The 16,419-nt window shown below is 28.4% G+C and overlaps 4 protein-coding genes across 11 annotated transcripts; 2 read left to right on the top strand and 2 right to left on the bottom strand.

The window, feature by feature from the left end:
* Window positions 1-1,301: 1,301 nt before the first annotated feature.
* Spred (Sprouty-related protein with EVH-1 domain) lies at window positions 1,302-9,166 on the top strand. 5 transcript variants are annotated; one of them, XM_089177204.1, is made up of 8 exons: window positions 1,302-1,518; window positions 1,738-2,025; window positions 2,138-2,166; window positions 3,138-3,438; window positions 3,532-3,700; window positions 4,089-4,150; window positions 4,223-4,776; window positions 4,877-9,166. In XM_089177204.1, exons 2-8 carry the CDS (start codon window positions 1,951-1,953, stop codon window positions 5,031-5,033), a joined length of 1,347 nt encoding a protein of 448 aa, XP_089033330.1. In that variant the 5' UTR covers window positions 1,302-1,518; window positions 1,738-1,950; the 3' UTR covers window positions 5,034-9,166. The 5 variants fall into 5 exon arrangements, with proteins under 5 accessions (XP_089033330.1, XP_089033331.1, XP_089033332.1 ...); XM_089177205.1 differs by having other exon boundaries at window positions 1,302-1,511; XM_089177206.1 differs by having other exon boundaries at window positions 1,302-1,492.
* Window positions 9,167-9,225: 59 nt separating this feature from the next.
* Window positions 9,226-10,389, bottom strand: Fdx1 (Adrenodoxin-like protein 1, mitochondrial Ferredoxin 1). Its single transcript, XM_015335075.2, has 4 exons — window positions 10,190-10,389; window positions 9,927-9,978; window positions 9,562-9,809; window positions 9,226-9,464 (listed from the first exon to the last, which is right to left on the bottom strand). The coding sequence occupies exons 1-4, from the start codon at window positions 10,296-10,298 to the stop codon at window positions 9,361-9,363; spliced, it is 513 nt and encodes a 170-aa protein (XP_015190561.1). The 5' UTR covers window positions 10,299-10,389; the 3' UTR covers window positions 9,226-9,360.
* A 958-nt stretch (window positions 10,390-11,347) lies between these two features.
* Window positions 11,348-13,519, top strand: CycC (cyclin C). Of its 4 annotated transcripts, none has more exons than XM_015335477.2 (6): window positions 11,348-11,472; window positions 11,815-11,877; window positions 11,945-12,051; window positions 12,322-12,528; window positions 12,614-12,865; window positions 12,937-13,519. In XM_015335477.2, the coding sequence occupies exons 2-6, from the start codon at window positions 11,846-11,848 to the stop codon at window positions 13,137-13,139; spliced, it is 801 nt and encodes a 266-aa protein (XP_015190963.1). In that variant the 5' UTR covers window positions 11,348-11,472; window positions 11,815-11,845; the 3' UTR covers window positions 13,140-13,519. The 4 variants fall into 4 exon arrangements, with proteins under 4 accessions (XP_015190963.1, XP_015190964.1, XP_015190961.1 ...); XM_015335478.2 differs by lacking the exon at window positions 11,348-11,472 and adding an exon at window positions 11,486-11,723; XM_015335475.2 differs by lacking the exon at window positions 11,348-11,472 and adding an exon at window positions 11,486-11,684.
* Window positions 13,520-13,526: 7 nt separating this feature from the next.
* On the bottom strand, window positions 13,527-15,912 carry mrn (general transcription factor IIH subunit 4 marionette). The gene is given in 7 exon segments (XM_015335471.2): window positions 13,527-13,901; window positions 14,019-14,234; window positions 14,342-14,428; window positions 14,497-14,670; window positions 14,756-15,086; window positions 15,157-15,322; window positions 15,324-15,912. Coding segments are annotated over 7 exon segments (1,404 nt in total). The 5' UTR covers window positions 15,672-15,912; the 3' UTR covers window positions 13,527-13,819.
* Window positions 15,913-16,419: the final 507 nt, after the last annotated feature.

Genomic DNA, 16,419 nt, shown 5'->3' on the forward strand with positions numbered 1-16,419 from the left:
TTAAAAATTATAATAATTTTATAATAATTATTTGATTAAAAACATTATTTCTTTTTATTAAATATATATTCCATCAAAATTAGCGCGTATGAACAAAATTTGTTTCATTTTCAATAAACAACGATATACATTCGTATACTTAGTTGCCCATTTATAGATATGATATGATATAATTAGATATATATCTTAAAACGTTGATAGGTTAAATGCATTTTAAAATTAGTATCAAATCATCCAATCATAGATAACATATGTATCAAGGCGAACATTCATTTGCTAGTGAATCAATACAAAATTATTCATAACTTATTACAATTTAATCATGAAATTGTATTTAATTAATAAAAATACAAATGTCACAATGCAAAAGAAAAACTGTAAAAAAGTGGCAAAAAAACCTGCAATATTAAAACAAAAATTAAGTTTATACACATCCTACTAAGCCACCAATGAGAAGAAAGAAAGTTTAGCTATGACGAAATAGAAAGCAAATGGCGTCAATTTACCCGCGTTTATTAGATTGAAATAAAATTAATTCTTAATCTACATTATCGGTTATGTGATATAGATCATAGTATTAAAAACATATATATATATATATATATATATATATATATATATATTCTTATAATTTTTTACATTTGTTTAAAAATAATAAATTTATGATTATAGCCAAGAAAAATTGAATTTGATGTATAGCGATAATTTAAAATTATGAACACTGACGATACAACAAATCTGATACAATATCGATACTATTACAATTAAAGTAATACAAAATCTCATAAAGATTCGTTTAATGCAATTGTTATATAATTCATTATTTTATATATAATCTAAATTATTAAATAAATATTTGTATTCGTTCGAATGAACATGAACTACTGTCCTTGAAAAATTAATCGCTTATATTTCCCTTATACGAAAATATAACAACTTTACGTCGACAATATCATGCTTGTTTTTTTTTCTTTCTTTCTCATTTTTTTTTTTTTTTTTAATGAAACCAAATATAGACATAAAAGAAGAGGAAAGTGAAGCATAAGGAAGGATTTAACGATCGGGCCATAGACGGTAATCGAAAGTAGTGAGAAGAGTCTTTCGTTGGTGTGCGTTTTAATCACACGGAGCACAACTTCTCTCTCCCTCTGTGTCTCTCCTCCTTGTCTAGAGAACGAGCGAACATCGATGAATGAATCCTGTTGCGCAGAGACCGGTGGCTTCCACCGTAAGAGTCGATATATCCACTATATAGTCAATTGCATCTGTGGGCGAAGGAGTGTGCGTGCGCGTGTTTCGAGGCGCGGTGGTGGCAGCTGTGTGGTGGCGGGTGGCGGTGGTGGTGATGATGGTGGTGGTGTGGCGGCGGTGTATGGCGGTGTGTCGCTTGTCTCAACTCTATTCGACTAGTAGACATATTCCTTGCAAGTGTCACGTCGCGGTCGAAGGGAAGTTTACGTCTGAATAAAGAGGATTGTTCGAGGATCGTCTTGTTTGCTTCCTTGTTTTCAGTCATCAGTCATATCCTACTTTAAATACATACATATATAGATACATATAGCATACATATTCATTACCATATATACGTATATAGTATATATATATATCTTATATTATATATATAATATATATATTTATTTATTTATAGATATAATATATATATATATATATATATATGGACATATATCATGTTAGTGTATTATTTTTTATCCTCGTACGACAATCGTCGGAGAACAGGTTGGAGATGGATTTGGCTTTAAAATGAAATGCGCGATCGAGGATGCGAAAGGGAGCAGGCGTGGACTGTTCGTCGTCTGAGGTCAGGCGTGGGGATGAACTCTACGGGGTCTAAGAGAGGGAGGAGGTCTGGGGCGCTTCCTGTGCTTGGCACTAGCCTAAAAAAGCTTCACAAACAGAATCGCGACCGAATGTCTTTTCAATGCTACGAAAATGGTGAAGTGTGGGAAAAAGTGGGCATTGAGTAAAGGCTTCGACTGCTCGAATCATGACAGAAGCGTCGGAGGAGTAAGTAATGTATCTCTCTCTTTTTCTCTTTATATTTCTGTATTTCTATCTTTCTTTCTCCCTCTTACATGCTATTTCTCTTTAATGCTACCGTACCACTGTACATATGAAGATGGTTCCACACGGAAAGGCGAAACATTCGTTACGTTACTGTGCTTTTTACGAGACCGTGTGTCCCCACCATGTTTTAAATGGTGTACACTTCGTACACATCGTCCAAAGAAACATTCACTCTTCTTTCTCTTTTCTCCATTTATTTTTCTCTCTCTTTCTTTCTTTCTTGAATCACTTTCCATAGTATCCTTCTTGCATTTTTTTTATACTTATTGTGTGACTTTTTCACGACCGTTAAGTTCCCCCCTCTTTCGGGAATCTTTCACATTATCTTTTCGTCGCTCCTCCTACGAATTACACATGTAAACGTATGTCGTATGCTCCTTTCTACAAACGTGTTGGTATGTCATCCGGTGTGTGTTCGTGCATGGCTGACTGTTCATTCATTGAATCGATGTCAGCGTGTAACATCTGCTATGTAGTTGTATTTCTGACGATTTTGAATATTTTATCGACTATTATATGAAATAAATTTATATTTAAACGATCCTCCTCCCTTTTTCTTATTCATTTATTTTTTGAAACAACGTTCTTTTAAATTTTTAATAATTTGTGTCCCCTTTAACACTTTATGTATTTCCAATTATGCTAAATTAACACTAGATTGCCCAAGGCAGTCATTTTGACTGTTTTTTATTTTCAATTAGAAAAACAATTATGTATATAATGACACAATTTCTTAGAATTTGGTTTTTATTGTTAATATTTACTAATAACTTGTTGTATAACTGTAAATAATATAAGAAATATTAAAAATTAATTTTAAACAAATTTGTTTACACATTAGTTATTTTTTCACAATGCAGTCATTTTGACTGTTTTTGGGCAATATAGCTATACAAGAAATCTCGGGCAATCTAGTGTTAATTGAATTTTGTGTACAACTTGTTATATTCCTTTTTATGGTATAATGTTACTTTGTCTTACTATATCTGTCTACATATTAATATGGTAACGTAAAATTGATCTCAATTGATTTTACTGTTATTGTTTTTTAGTGGTAACTACTTAGTAAGGGTTTGTGCCCAAGTAATGACGAGAGATGACAGTTCTGGTGGATGGGTTCCTCTTAGTGGAGGTGGTTTAGCTAATGTTTCTGTGAGACGTAGAGCAACCTCAGTGAGTGGACTTCAGTCTAATAATACCAATGGTACAAGTATTTCTACTTCGAATGTTAACACTACAACTTCGAGTACAACTGTCAACGCACAGGGTCATGGATCTAGTACTTCTCCACCTAGTGCGACAAAAAGAAAACATGAATATCTTATCTATGGGAAACGTATCACCGATCAATCGGTATTATGATGTAACAGTTTAATAGCAAATTATAGTATTAAGTTCTTTATCATTATATTATAAAATATTTGTATTAACTCTTTATCTTTATAGGTTGTTCTTAGCTGTACTATTAAAAAGGATTTTGAATACAATAAGGTAATGCCAACTTTTCACCATTGGCGGACAGGAGAGAAAAAATTTGGATTAACTTTTAGAACGGCTGCGGATGCAAGAGCATTCGATAAAGGTGTACGTACTGCAGTGGAAGAACTGTTGGAAGGTAAGACTTGCAATAATATATATTTATAGATTAAATGTTAAAACATGTTTATTATACTAAAAAAAGCATGCCACTTTTTTATGTTTAAAATGTATTTTTAATATAATAGAATGATTTGTTCTTTCTGAATATTTAAAAATAATAAACAATTATAATCTAAGAGTTCACTAAAATACAAGTCTATTTTATTCTGTTATCTTAAATGGTAAATATAAAGTAAACAGTGACATATCATTAATTATTGATTTTTTGATGTTTGTTATTTTGCTGCATTTTTATATGGATTGTACAACTGGTAAGCTGTACAAAAAAATATATAGTCTATCATTGCTTGCTGTACAATTTGTAAATAATTAAACTTATTATTATTTTGTTATTAAAATTATAGGACTTGCGGAATCAACATTGTGTTGTAATTCTGCAGATGGTGGTGACGAAGATGTTTTTATGGTAAGAATTGAACAACTTTAAAATACATATTTGAAATTCATCATATCAATTGATATTTTTCTAATTTTACAGACCTTAAATTTACCTGTGGATCCTTTAGATCCACGTCCATCTTCGGATACATCTCGTGGAGTAGTTCGTGTACCTATTTACCATCCCCAATGTCCAGATGTTTTTGATTCGCATAATAAACCTATTCATTACATTGGTGGATCCGCCAACAAAGTATCACTATCTCAGCATCCTTTGACATCAACTGCAGACATTGGATCTGATAATTACTCCTATGTGCATCTTACAACAGTTAACCATGAATATTTATATCCCATCGTCGATGATCATAAAAGTGATAGATTAGACAGGCACAGTAGTGGAAGTTCTTTGAAAAAACCCGACATTATAGTGTCACAACCTTCAAAAAATACTTTTAGACGTAATGTTCAGTTACGATGTAAACATTGCCAAGAAATATATTCTGAGCAGCACAATCCTAGAGGATCTTGCGAGGATGCTCCCGATCCTATTAGACGTGGAATAGCAACAATATCTTGTTTATCATGTGCTCAGTGTATGCTGTATCATTGTATGAGCGATTCTGAAGGTGAATTTACCCAAAATCCTTGTAGGTAAGTTTTATTAGAAAACTTTGTATGGAAACTTTACTCTATTAATTTAAAATATACGTATATGATTTAATTAAGATTTAATTAATATATAATTCTGTAGTTGTAATACGGAAGAAGGATGTGGACGAAGATGGATTGGTTTAGCATTATTATCACTAATTGTTCCGTGTTTATGGATTTATCCCCCACTCAGAGCTGTTCACTGGTGTGGAATGTCGTGCGGAATGTGTGGAGGCCGTCATCATCCAATGGAATAACTGGAGGATCCCTTTGATGTCTCTGCTCCATACTCAGTTGAATCAACAAAGTTTTCATCATCGCGTAGTGCAGTCGCTAATGTGTATGAATGTCACGATCTGAGTATGGGACGTTGTCAGAGGTATCAAAGGGGCAGACAGCTTCCAGTACACGCACTAATCCATCAACATCATCTGTGAAAATTAAACTGACAAAGAAAATGATATGGAGCACAAGATGCATTTAGCCTTCACACTGTGTATATTCCGTACGTTTTGTAAACTTTATTAGCAGTATGAATTGTTTAGTCACAACTGTATATTAAACAATTGACAGATGGAAGTAAGATAGTATTTATACTTCCACCAATTGGTCTGTGGATAGAACTGAGCAACTATGTATTGTACATGGTGTAAATTACGAGAGTGCAGCTGTGAGATAATGCAAAAAACTTTTTATTCCCAGTTTGAATTATTATTCTCTGCCTCATGTAATGTGTGTATAGAGAGCACAATGTCCACACTGGAATCGAGCATTGCTGCGATTGTCAGAATGAAAGTGTAAGAATGTGTTCTATTCATAAGTTCTGATTATACTACACAAGTTAAAGCCAGTATTTGCTAATTTTCTAGCCCTTATTAGTATGTAATAAAGTTGGGAAACAAGAGTAAATTGAAACTGTAAAGTTAATCAAGATAAAGTGAAAATTACTCTATATTTATCATTTATTAGTCGTTGGAAAATATCTCATTAAAATATATGATGGAAAGCATTGCAATATTTGCATGTATGCTATGTTGCTGCTGCAATCACTTGAATAATTAATTTCCTAAAAAATACAAAAATTATTGTCAAGGTGATTGAATAATCTTCTAAGTTGCAAACCATGTTATGGGTGCCTATATTGTACAAATTTTGTGATATTTTAGAACATATATGTATTTTTATGTATTTTATTGATAAAAATAGATTGACAAAAGCTGGCTGCGTCTCATAAGATGCAAACAGTAGCTAATATTTAATAAATACAACTTCTTCACAAAGCAAATACAAATATTTGTGACCAGTGCCTGATGTAAAGAAAAGATTTATAATTATTAATTTAATTTGTCTGAATATTATTTAATAAAGAATAATGACACATTAAAAAAGATTAAAATATAACAGATTTCTAATTAAATAATGATCTGATTCTTAGAACTACTCATGGCACTTAGAGTATTTCACAGAAATACACGATACTAATTATTATCTTAATTTTTACTTATTTTTGTTAATGATAATAAATTATCTTATTTTAATGTTCTCTCTAATGTTTATGCTCTCTTTTGGTGATATTTATTCGTATATTACATGCATTAATGCATTAATATTGTACATTATAAAAATATTTATACAAAATGATAATTTCTTTTTTATTTGCAGGTCAGTTTTATTAAAAGTCTGTAAATATATTTATGATTTTTCATTTTAGTACTATCAGTTATTTAAATAAAACCAGAGTTTATTTGATCTTATATGAATTAAGAAGCAGCTAGCTTAAGCAATAATTATTATCTTGATTTTTACTAATTAATTATGTTAGAAAGAGATATATACACATATATATTTAAAAGATATGTTGAAGAAATATCTACGGATCTGATTACATATTTGTAAAAATTTAATTGCCATTTAATCATGATACTCTTAAATAAATAGTGCCATAATATAGATCATGCTGTTATACTTTACAGCTAAGCACAATTTTAACATTGCAAAGATTCTTATATTTGTTTATCGTATTATGTAGATCACCTTGACATTTATCTCTATGTATAAAGAGAATGTATATAGAGATTGTAATATATTTTTTAAACCAAAGCTTCAAAATGTGCTAGGTAGTTCTTCATGATCAGCTTATTGATATATATTGTAAAATATTTACAATATTATTTTTAAGAAATTATTACTACAAAATTGCTAACAATACATTTGTATTTGTAGAAGCAATTTACAAGAAATATGTTATTTGTTATATAATTAAACTACAAGCATGTGATTGTTCTGCAAACATTAATAACAGCAATGCATGGTATATTTTAGAATTGTACAAAATGACAAAGAATGTATTTTTAAAGTAGCACACGTCTATGCTTATTTAAATAATTAATACTTTGTTATGTTCAATATTTCTAGTCTATTAATATATTAGTGTTTATGGATTGCTCCTCATATGCCATAAAAAATAAGTATCAAAAGTTTATACAAAACAACTATTTGTATTTTCCTCTTAAAATGAACATTTATTGCTCTTAAATTCAAAATGTATGTGCATCTATATTATTACTATACATACATACTCGTTTTATTTGAACAATTTTATTGAAGTATCTAAATGTTATATGTCATATGATGATGGCTAGCCTTCTTCCATGGTAGTTCATATTTATGAACACTGATTTTTAAGCATCCATCCATTCATAGTAAATATTTTATTAATGTGTTCCGTTATGTCCATCTGAATGCAGTAATTTTTAAATTATATTTTAGTATATCTATCTATATAATTTACTTAATAATTATACTTGACTCTCTAAATATTAAAATAGCATACATATAAATAATAATATTATGCAAAGAGAAAATACACTAGAAAATTGGTTCCTGAATAAATACAGTAATTTTGAAATTTTCATAAATATTTGTTCTGAATAGCAATTAACGAATTTGAGAGAATTCTATTTATAAAGTAAAATAATGGTTATGATAAAAAAAATATCAAAAAGATATTAATCAAATCACGATAACTAACTTTTTGTTCATTAGTTGTTAATATTTCATAAATTTTTTTTTAATCTAAATTTAGAGTACAAAGATTTTTAAAGTATGTTTAAAAAATATATATATATATATACATATATATATATCATCTTTACGATCATTAATATAATAATTATATGTGTTATATTTACAAAATCTTGTTTATCATTTATTAATACATGCAAAATCATAAACTAGGTTATAAATATGATCATTTTTTTATTTTTAAAATATTTTTTCAATCTTTTGATTTAAAAACAAATATTAAAAATAATATTCTTATGTATGAATACTTGCAATTCAATTAAACAAATATATTTATTGTATTATAGTATGTATACGTATCTATACTAATATGGATACATATATACATAATAAAGCTGTTTTTAATTTTACAAAAAATTTGTAATGCACATATTATTTAATCTAAATGTAATTTTTTTTAACTTTGATATTTTTAAAACTTAAAAATTTACTTATTAACTGAAATTGCAAGTATTTTTAAATATATAAATATATTACTTAACTATTGAATTAATATTTGTTCTTATAAAATTATATATATAACATATGAATTTCTTAGTATTACATTGTAATTTCTATTATAGAATATCATTTACGTAATATAAATCTTGGTTTGATTATAGAAAAGTACAAAAGTTACTTTTTCTGTAAGTTTGTTGTGATGATCTATACCAAATGAGAAATATGTGTATTACGGTTTTTACAGATTGATGAATAAAGTGTGCTTGGATCTTGTTTAAATTTTCTCAACGATTTAGTATGAATGTTTAATGTAATTGAAGCTCATTTTAAAAATATCTATGGTCATAATAATCAATTAATCAAGAGAAAATATAAATAATATAATTTATACAAGGATGATAATAATTGGTGATAATAATCATTGATACAAATAGAAGAATATACGAATGTATGAATATGTGTGCGTGCTCATATGTGATGTATGCGTGTGTTTGTTTGTGTGGGCAAAAGTGGTATGTGCAAAAATTTATACACAAATAAATAAATTTAAACGGATATGCACATATAAATACACACAAAGTTATTATAAAAATTATCAAACTGGGATAATTCGCAAAAGTGCCTGCCAAAAGTAAAACAAGTGTTAAACGTTTATGGCAGCACTTAAGTGATGTGAGATTAGATTGTATAAATTTGTTCTATAAGACTCTCACACACAATGTAAATGCTGCAAGATCAACGAGTAAGATTTTAATTCACAAATTCATTGTATCATAAATGTTTAAATCTTGTATCATTGTAATTAAAAAAATATGTATCATAATCCAACTGTATGAAAAATAAAATATATTGTACCAAAATGAAACATTAGATAAATATAAACCATTTTACATACAAGAATATTAAATACATTATTGTAACGTATTAATTTACGAAACTGAATATATTTATTTTAATAATATAACTATTCTTTATACAATTTCTAAATATTTTTTAGCAGTATCATTTGTTAAAATATATAAACTATGTAATTATAAATATTTATATATAAAATCTATTTTAATGTGGTGTTGGAGTATGACCATCGACATAAAAGTTTCTAGTAGCTTTAGGTAATTCTACTACTATACCGTCTAATTCTTTTGTTAATGTTATTTGACAACCTAAAATAAAATAAGAAATTTCAATTTAAAATAACAATTATAAGTGGACATAATTTTAACAAAATAGGTGACTTATTATATATATGTACATATATACCTAATCTTGAATTTTCTTTTAAGAAAGGTGCTAAATCTAATAGATCCTCTTCTTGTTCCTCTGCTTGTGGAAGTTTATTTAAATAATCATGATCTACATACACATGACATGTAGTACAAGCAAGAGAAGCTTCACACGCTCCTTCCATTTCTATTCCATACCTATGTGCTAAATAAAGTACATTATCTCCTACTTTACCTCTCACCGGTATTTTCTTTCCTGTTTTGTCCACAAATGTAATATTTACTCTGAGTATAAAGTAGAAAGTATATTAAATCAATATAAATATTTACTATAATCTATTACTATTAGTTTATATATACTTTGGACAAAAATATTCAACGTTAAATGTTGAGTTTACCTACACATCGGCTTCTGATTTTGGATCTTGCATTTCATATTCTCCATGTAGTAACCCTAAAAATTCAAAGATATAATAATTATTTATTTGAATATTACATAATAATTGTGTGTCTTGCTTTTTCTTAATAAATTTTACATGTACGATTTTTACTTTGTTATTTTAAACAACAAACATTAAAACAAAATAAGAAATTTTTAAGACATTAATTTAGTAATGTTTAAAACGTCATTTGAAATTATGCGAATATATTTGAATAAAACTTACATTTCGATGTATGTACCAATGAATTGGTTATTTTTTTGAAACATGTAATTGGTAAAAATGTATTTTTCAATGTACCCTTTAAGGTTAAGGGTCTTAATATAAATGTCATTTTATACTATTAACGTAACAATAATTACACTGAAAAATCTAACCTTCAAGTGCATATAAAAGTTGTATACATATTTTTATCCAATGGTTATATGATTGAAAGATTGGAAACTCGATAATATACTATTTACACTGTTAATTGTATATAACACAGAATAATAATTAACTCGTAAAATTGTTATTACTTATTTTCTAAAGTATTATTTAAAATACAAAATAATCTTAACTAAAACTAAAAAGTTTTTTGAAAGATAAAGCAGATATATACTTCAAATTTATACATTTTTAAAGATATTTGGAATTTCCTTCTCGGTGGCTTGGAACCGTTAAGGCGTGTTTTCCTTAATCAGAGAATCGTTTCATGAGCGAGGAACTGACCAATAGGAGCACGAGGTTGTGTGAGAAAGAAATCTCCTTTCTAATTACGATCTCATAGGACGAGCCTTTATTCACAGATGGTGGTGTACAACGTATAGTGTGAAAAATACAAAGGATGTTGATGCGGAGTACAATGGTAAGCTACTACTGGATCGGCGGACAATAAGCAAGTGGACGAAATAATAAATTACAATGCCGATCCAAGTGTTGCAGGTAGAAGAGAGAGAGACGATCGCAGCGATCATGCTGCAATCCAGACCAATTGAATGTCCCGGGAGCGCATACGCCGAGTGGTCAGACCAATCAGATGCCTCTACGTCACGGTGGTCAAGCCGCGTGGCCAGGGCAGACAATGCCCCTATTGAACCTGCACAACTCCTGCAGGGCCGTATCCCGTGGCGCATAGCGATGCTAGTGCTGGCGGCCGAGAGGTGTCAGCACCGTGCTGGTGCGAGACGTCACAGATACTGTGTTAGGTTAAACATAGAAGCCATTTGATTGGCTACACATATACATTATAAGATACATAGGTATAGTAAATGATTAAGTTTAAAATTAATTTTTTACACCTTTGAATACTTGAAGAAATATTTATAATAAATAATATAATATAATTTGTGCTAATAATAAACTACTATTAAAAATCTATGTAGTATCGTACCTTGAATGATTTTGTACGTATAACTATTTCTTTATTTTTCCCGCGAATATTAAATTTTATGTGTGCAATCTTATCAGTTGTATGTGTGTAACTCTGCATATATGCAGATACATGAGTAAGACAGAGAAAGAATATGGTAATCGAATATTTGCCTCTTTGTTTTCTAAAGCACTACATATTTGTCATAGAGCATGCAGTCTTTTCTGATTGATTCTACACGTGTATATTTTTTATAATAGCATGTAAATAAACATATATATGTAATCCAATAGTACAGTTATTTCATATAAAACAGAAGCATTGTTTAATCAAATTTTAGTTAAATTGATAATTCATTTTGAAAATAAGGTTTTTACATTTTTTTCATTCGTAGTAATATACATAAATGTAAATATAATATATATATATGTATATGTAAGTAAAGTTTAAATCTTTTAGAAATAGAGAGAGATATGCACCTATTATTGTTTATTTCTAGCAATTAAAATATTCTGATCTAATATTGAAGAATGGCTGGAAATTTTTGGCAAAGTTCTCACCAGTAAGTTATTTATATATTACAATATAATAAATGAAATGATGAATTATTAAAAAATTTTATTTTGTAGTCAACAATGGTTACTTGACAAACAAGATTTAGTACGAGAACGACAGCATGACTTATCTATTTTAACAGAAGAAGAATATCAAAAACTTTTTATCTTTTTTTCCAATCGTAAGTTTGACATAATACATTTCTACATTATGGGAACCATTCATAGGTCAAAGTAATGAATTTAACTTTAAGAATATTTTGATATCAAAGTGTGCTTAATGGATGCTTAACTTTTCATATTTAAAATTAGTTTGTTGTGCCTAAAATTATTAAATAGCAATATTTGTTATGGTTGTTTGTTGATTTGACAAATGAGTGGTTTATATATATTATATTCGATTACATTTATTATTGTTTATCATTTTAATTTTTTTCTTATATTTATTTCAGTTATTCAAGTATTAGGTGAACAATTGAAATTAAGACAGCAAGTAATTGCTACTGCGACAGTATATTTTAAAAGGTTCTATGCTCGTAATAGTTTGAAATGTATTGATCCTCTATTATTAGCTCCTACATCAGTCTTCTTAGCTTCAAAAGTTGAGGAATTTGGAGTTATTTCTAATACAAGGCTAATAACAACTTGTCAAACAGTAGGTATGTGAAAAAAAGCATATATACTTAGAATTATATTTAAATTTATAAATATTTGTTATTTATTATGCTGTATTTTTTTTTCTAGTAAAAAACAAATTTAATTATGCGTACTCTCAAGAATTTCCATATCGTACAAATCATATTCTTGAATGTGAATTTTATCTTTTGGAGCATTTAGATTGTTGTTTAATTGTATACCAACCATATAGACCTCTTTTAATTCTTATTCAAGATGTAGGACCAGATGATCAATTATTAACATTAGCTTGGCGTATTATAAATGATAGTTTACGTACAGACGTATGTCTTCTTTATCCACCATATCAAATAGCTATTGGTAAGAATTATAATAATTGATAAATATTATACATTTTGTGATGAACTAATTTTCAAATTAATCTATTGTAGGATGCTTACAAATTGCATGTGTAATATTACAAAAAGATCTCAAATCATGGTTTGCGGAATTAAATGCAGATATGGAAAAAATTCAAGAAATAGCTCGTTACATTATAAATTTATATGAATTGTGGAAAACGTATGATGAAAAGAAGGAGATACAGGGGTTATTGTCTAAAATGCCTAAACCAAAAGCAGCACCACAACGCTGACATCCAGTTCCTTCGGCATCGAATATGTGGGATTGATGCTAAACAGTGTTACATATTAACCAAGTATTTCTGTTAAGGATTAATAACCTTGACATTAAATACTATTCTTATATAAAACTATACACAATCTGTGATATAGACTTTAAAATTATCACTATCATAATTAGTGTGTTGATAAGCATCCAATTTAATTACAATTATCATTAAATAAATATAAAAGAGCAAAAAATAAAACGATAAATTTTATTGATTAAGACGTCGGATATAATGGTAATTACATGCTCTTTTTTTATTATTATTAATTTTTATTATCAATATGACCAAATTCATTTACTGTAAAAACGCAAAAATGAAAGAAATAAAATTCAATAATATTGTAATACATAGTTTAATTATTTGAATATATTTTATTCGTCATTTATCTATTCATTATTTATAAATAGCTTTACTTAATACAAATTTTAAAACGTCGTATATTGTATATCTTTTTCATGTCGTATTTTCATTGGTAGTTTTACGAACTATATTAATATCTATACTGTATTTGTACATAATGTTTATGTGAATATTTATTTCACTTGAAAAAAATCTTTATCCAGGAACATAATGAAAATGTAAGACGTTTGTAATATTTAAATTTTTAATTTGATTCCATCAATGTTGTTTAATCTTAACATTTTTCAAGAGGAACCTTTTGAATATCTTTTCCAAAACTTTTTCACATCATCGTGACCAGCTTTCGTTACTACCACTGTTCGTTTTCTACATAGAAATTAACAAATTTAATAATACAGCAATATTCTATTTAATGCATATAGTAATAACATATTATATAGAATATGAAAAAGTCAAAATAACTTTTTATTTTTGTTGTCATACCTGTCATTTTGCCAGATCAGAACACCTGTAGAAAGTGCATGATTTCTAAGCACTTCAAAATCGGTTTGAGATAGAAAATGACTATACAGGACTCCTTCGCTAAACAGAAATCTATTTCTTTCATTTTCCCATAACTTAATCTGATCCACAATAGTCGGAGGCAACGTAGGTGGACCTGCCTCTAACATTTTAATATGTGCATGCTGCTGCAAATAACTGTTAATATAGCAGAACGCAAATTAACTTTAATGTACAATATTTAAGTATATAGTTAGAGATTATTGATAAAAAAATATTAAATGAAATAAATTATAATTGTATACCCTATAATTTGTGCCGCAGTAATTCCACTTTTTAAAGCTTGTCGTACTGAATCTCTTGTTAATATTGAAACCACCAAGTTTGGGAATCTGCAAGATTGTCGTTTAACAATAATAAGAACTCATTTTTCTGATTATATGGAAATTATTAGATTTACCTATATAACATTTCACAAAATAATCCAAGCAAAGCAACTTGCAAATTTGAATTTGTATAAGCATATACTCTGTAATTAGTTTCAACAACTATATATCCTTCTTTTCCAGTCTCTTTAGTTAATGGTTTATTTTGCCCAGTTGCTATGTTTAATGCTAAACGGGTTGGATAAAACCTAATACGAGAAATAAGAAATAATTCAAAAAAATCAGTATAGATAAAAGAAAAATAGTTATTAAAATTATATTAAATTGAATTACCTTCCAGCTTTTCGTTTACGTTGATAGACAAGTCCAAATTCTCTGAGATGTTGTAGAAATGTTAATAAGCCTTCGGACATGCCTTCAGTACTATAATCTTTACCAAGCGTTGAAAAATTTAGTTGAAATAGAAATGTAAGGCACTCAACTAAATTAAGACCTCTTGCTTCTATCGTATCTAGATATTGCAAGATAAAGTACCATACTTGTGACGCAGTGTCTAACAATAAGAATTGAAAACCTGCTTGTGTGATAATTGGACTACCATCGGCTTCATCTCGTTTCATTAAACCAGCATGTAAAAGTATTCTCACAGCATCAGCCGAGATACCTGATGCCAATTTTAAAATTGTTAAATCATTTGCATAACTTATATAGTATGTAGTGTTAAATGAATTTACCTTCTTGCTGCTGAGAACCAACCATGTAATGTAAAACACATTCCCATCTTTCTAATGCGTATCCATCTAAAAATGCTACATCTCTAGGTTTACTATCAGTTTCTAATTGATTAGACATTGTCCATGGTTTACCACCTCCTAACAGAACAACTTTTAAGTTCTTTTTTAAAAGATGCATGTACAATCCAACCTGGTAATCCTCCAGGCAAAGCAGTTTCTCTCCATATATTTAATTCTTTTAAAATTATAACTACTTTTTGATGATCCTCGAGGTAGAGTTTAGAACACCAAGAAGCTATTACTGCTTGTGGAACTGCCTGTTCGACGAATAATAATCTCATGATATAATGTTTAGCTATAACAGGCAGTTCACGAAACACAGCCAAACATATAGGCGGATTGTGATATAATTTACTTAACACTTCTGGCGGACGTGACTTTAAATATTCGTGTAAATTTTTGCATTGTAGTCCGGAAGGACGTAACAGATTCTTTCCACTTATTGTGTTGGACATTATTTTGAAGCATTAACTTATTTCACTATACTTTTAAAAATTAAACAAAAATGAAAAATTTTAAGTTAGGTTATAATGAAAGCATATTAAGTAACGATATTAAATTCAATTCATTTTTTATGTGTTGCATTAGTTTTTTTATTATTATAATTATGCACATAAATATATTAATGTCTTTTTTGATTCTTGGTTATGCTTAAGTTTGTGTTTCTACAACACAACGTTACTCATGAAGTATATAAAATTACTAGAGGAAGTACTCGTAGTTTGAAAATCATAAGGACAATTATAAACAACACTTTCTGTTCTTTCGATCAACAATTATTTTTTTAAATGATAATAGCTTATAATCCATGAATTAACAGGATTATAAAAATTAAAATACAGTTATTTAATTTAAAATTGTATTGTTTACGATTAAATAGAAACGAATAAGACAAATCACAATGATGATTGGGAAGAATTTAGTTATATCGTCAATTCGCTAGGTGATACTTAAGATTGGGGCATGATAGGGATCCTATAGGAGGGATGCGCCATGTACATTACTGGGGGACCGGAACTCGATTTTGCGAGCGAATGATTCAAACATTGAAATAATTATGAAATAATGAATTGCATCAAATACAGAAAAAAAATATACTATATTTAATGATAATTAAAACTTTATATTAAAATAGAATAGGTTACACGAAAAAATTATTATAAATTCAAGCGGTCCCCCAAAATTTTCAGCCAATGGCACATG

This window comes from Polistes dominula, unplaced genomic scaffold, assembly GCF_049000335.1.
Source record: "Polistes dominula isolate Pdom_NZ unplaced genomic scaffold, Pdom_raw_medaka contig_20, whole genome shotgun sequence".
NCBI lineage: Eukaryota > Metazoa > Arthropoda > Insecta > Hymenoptera > Vespidae > Polistes > Polistes dominula.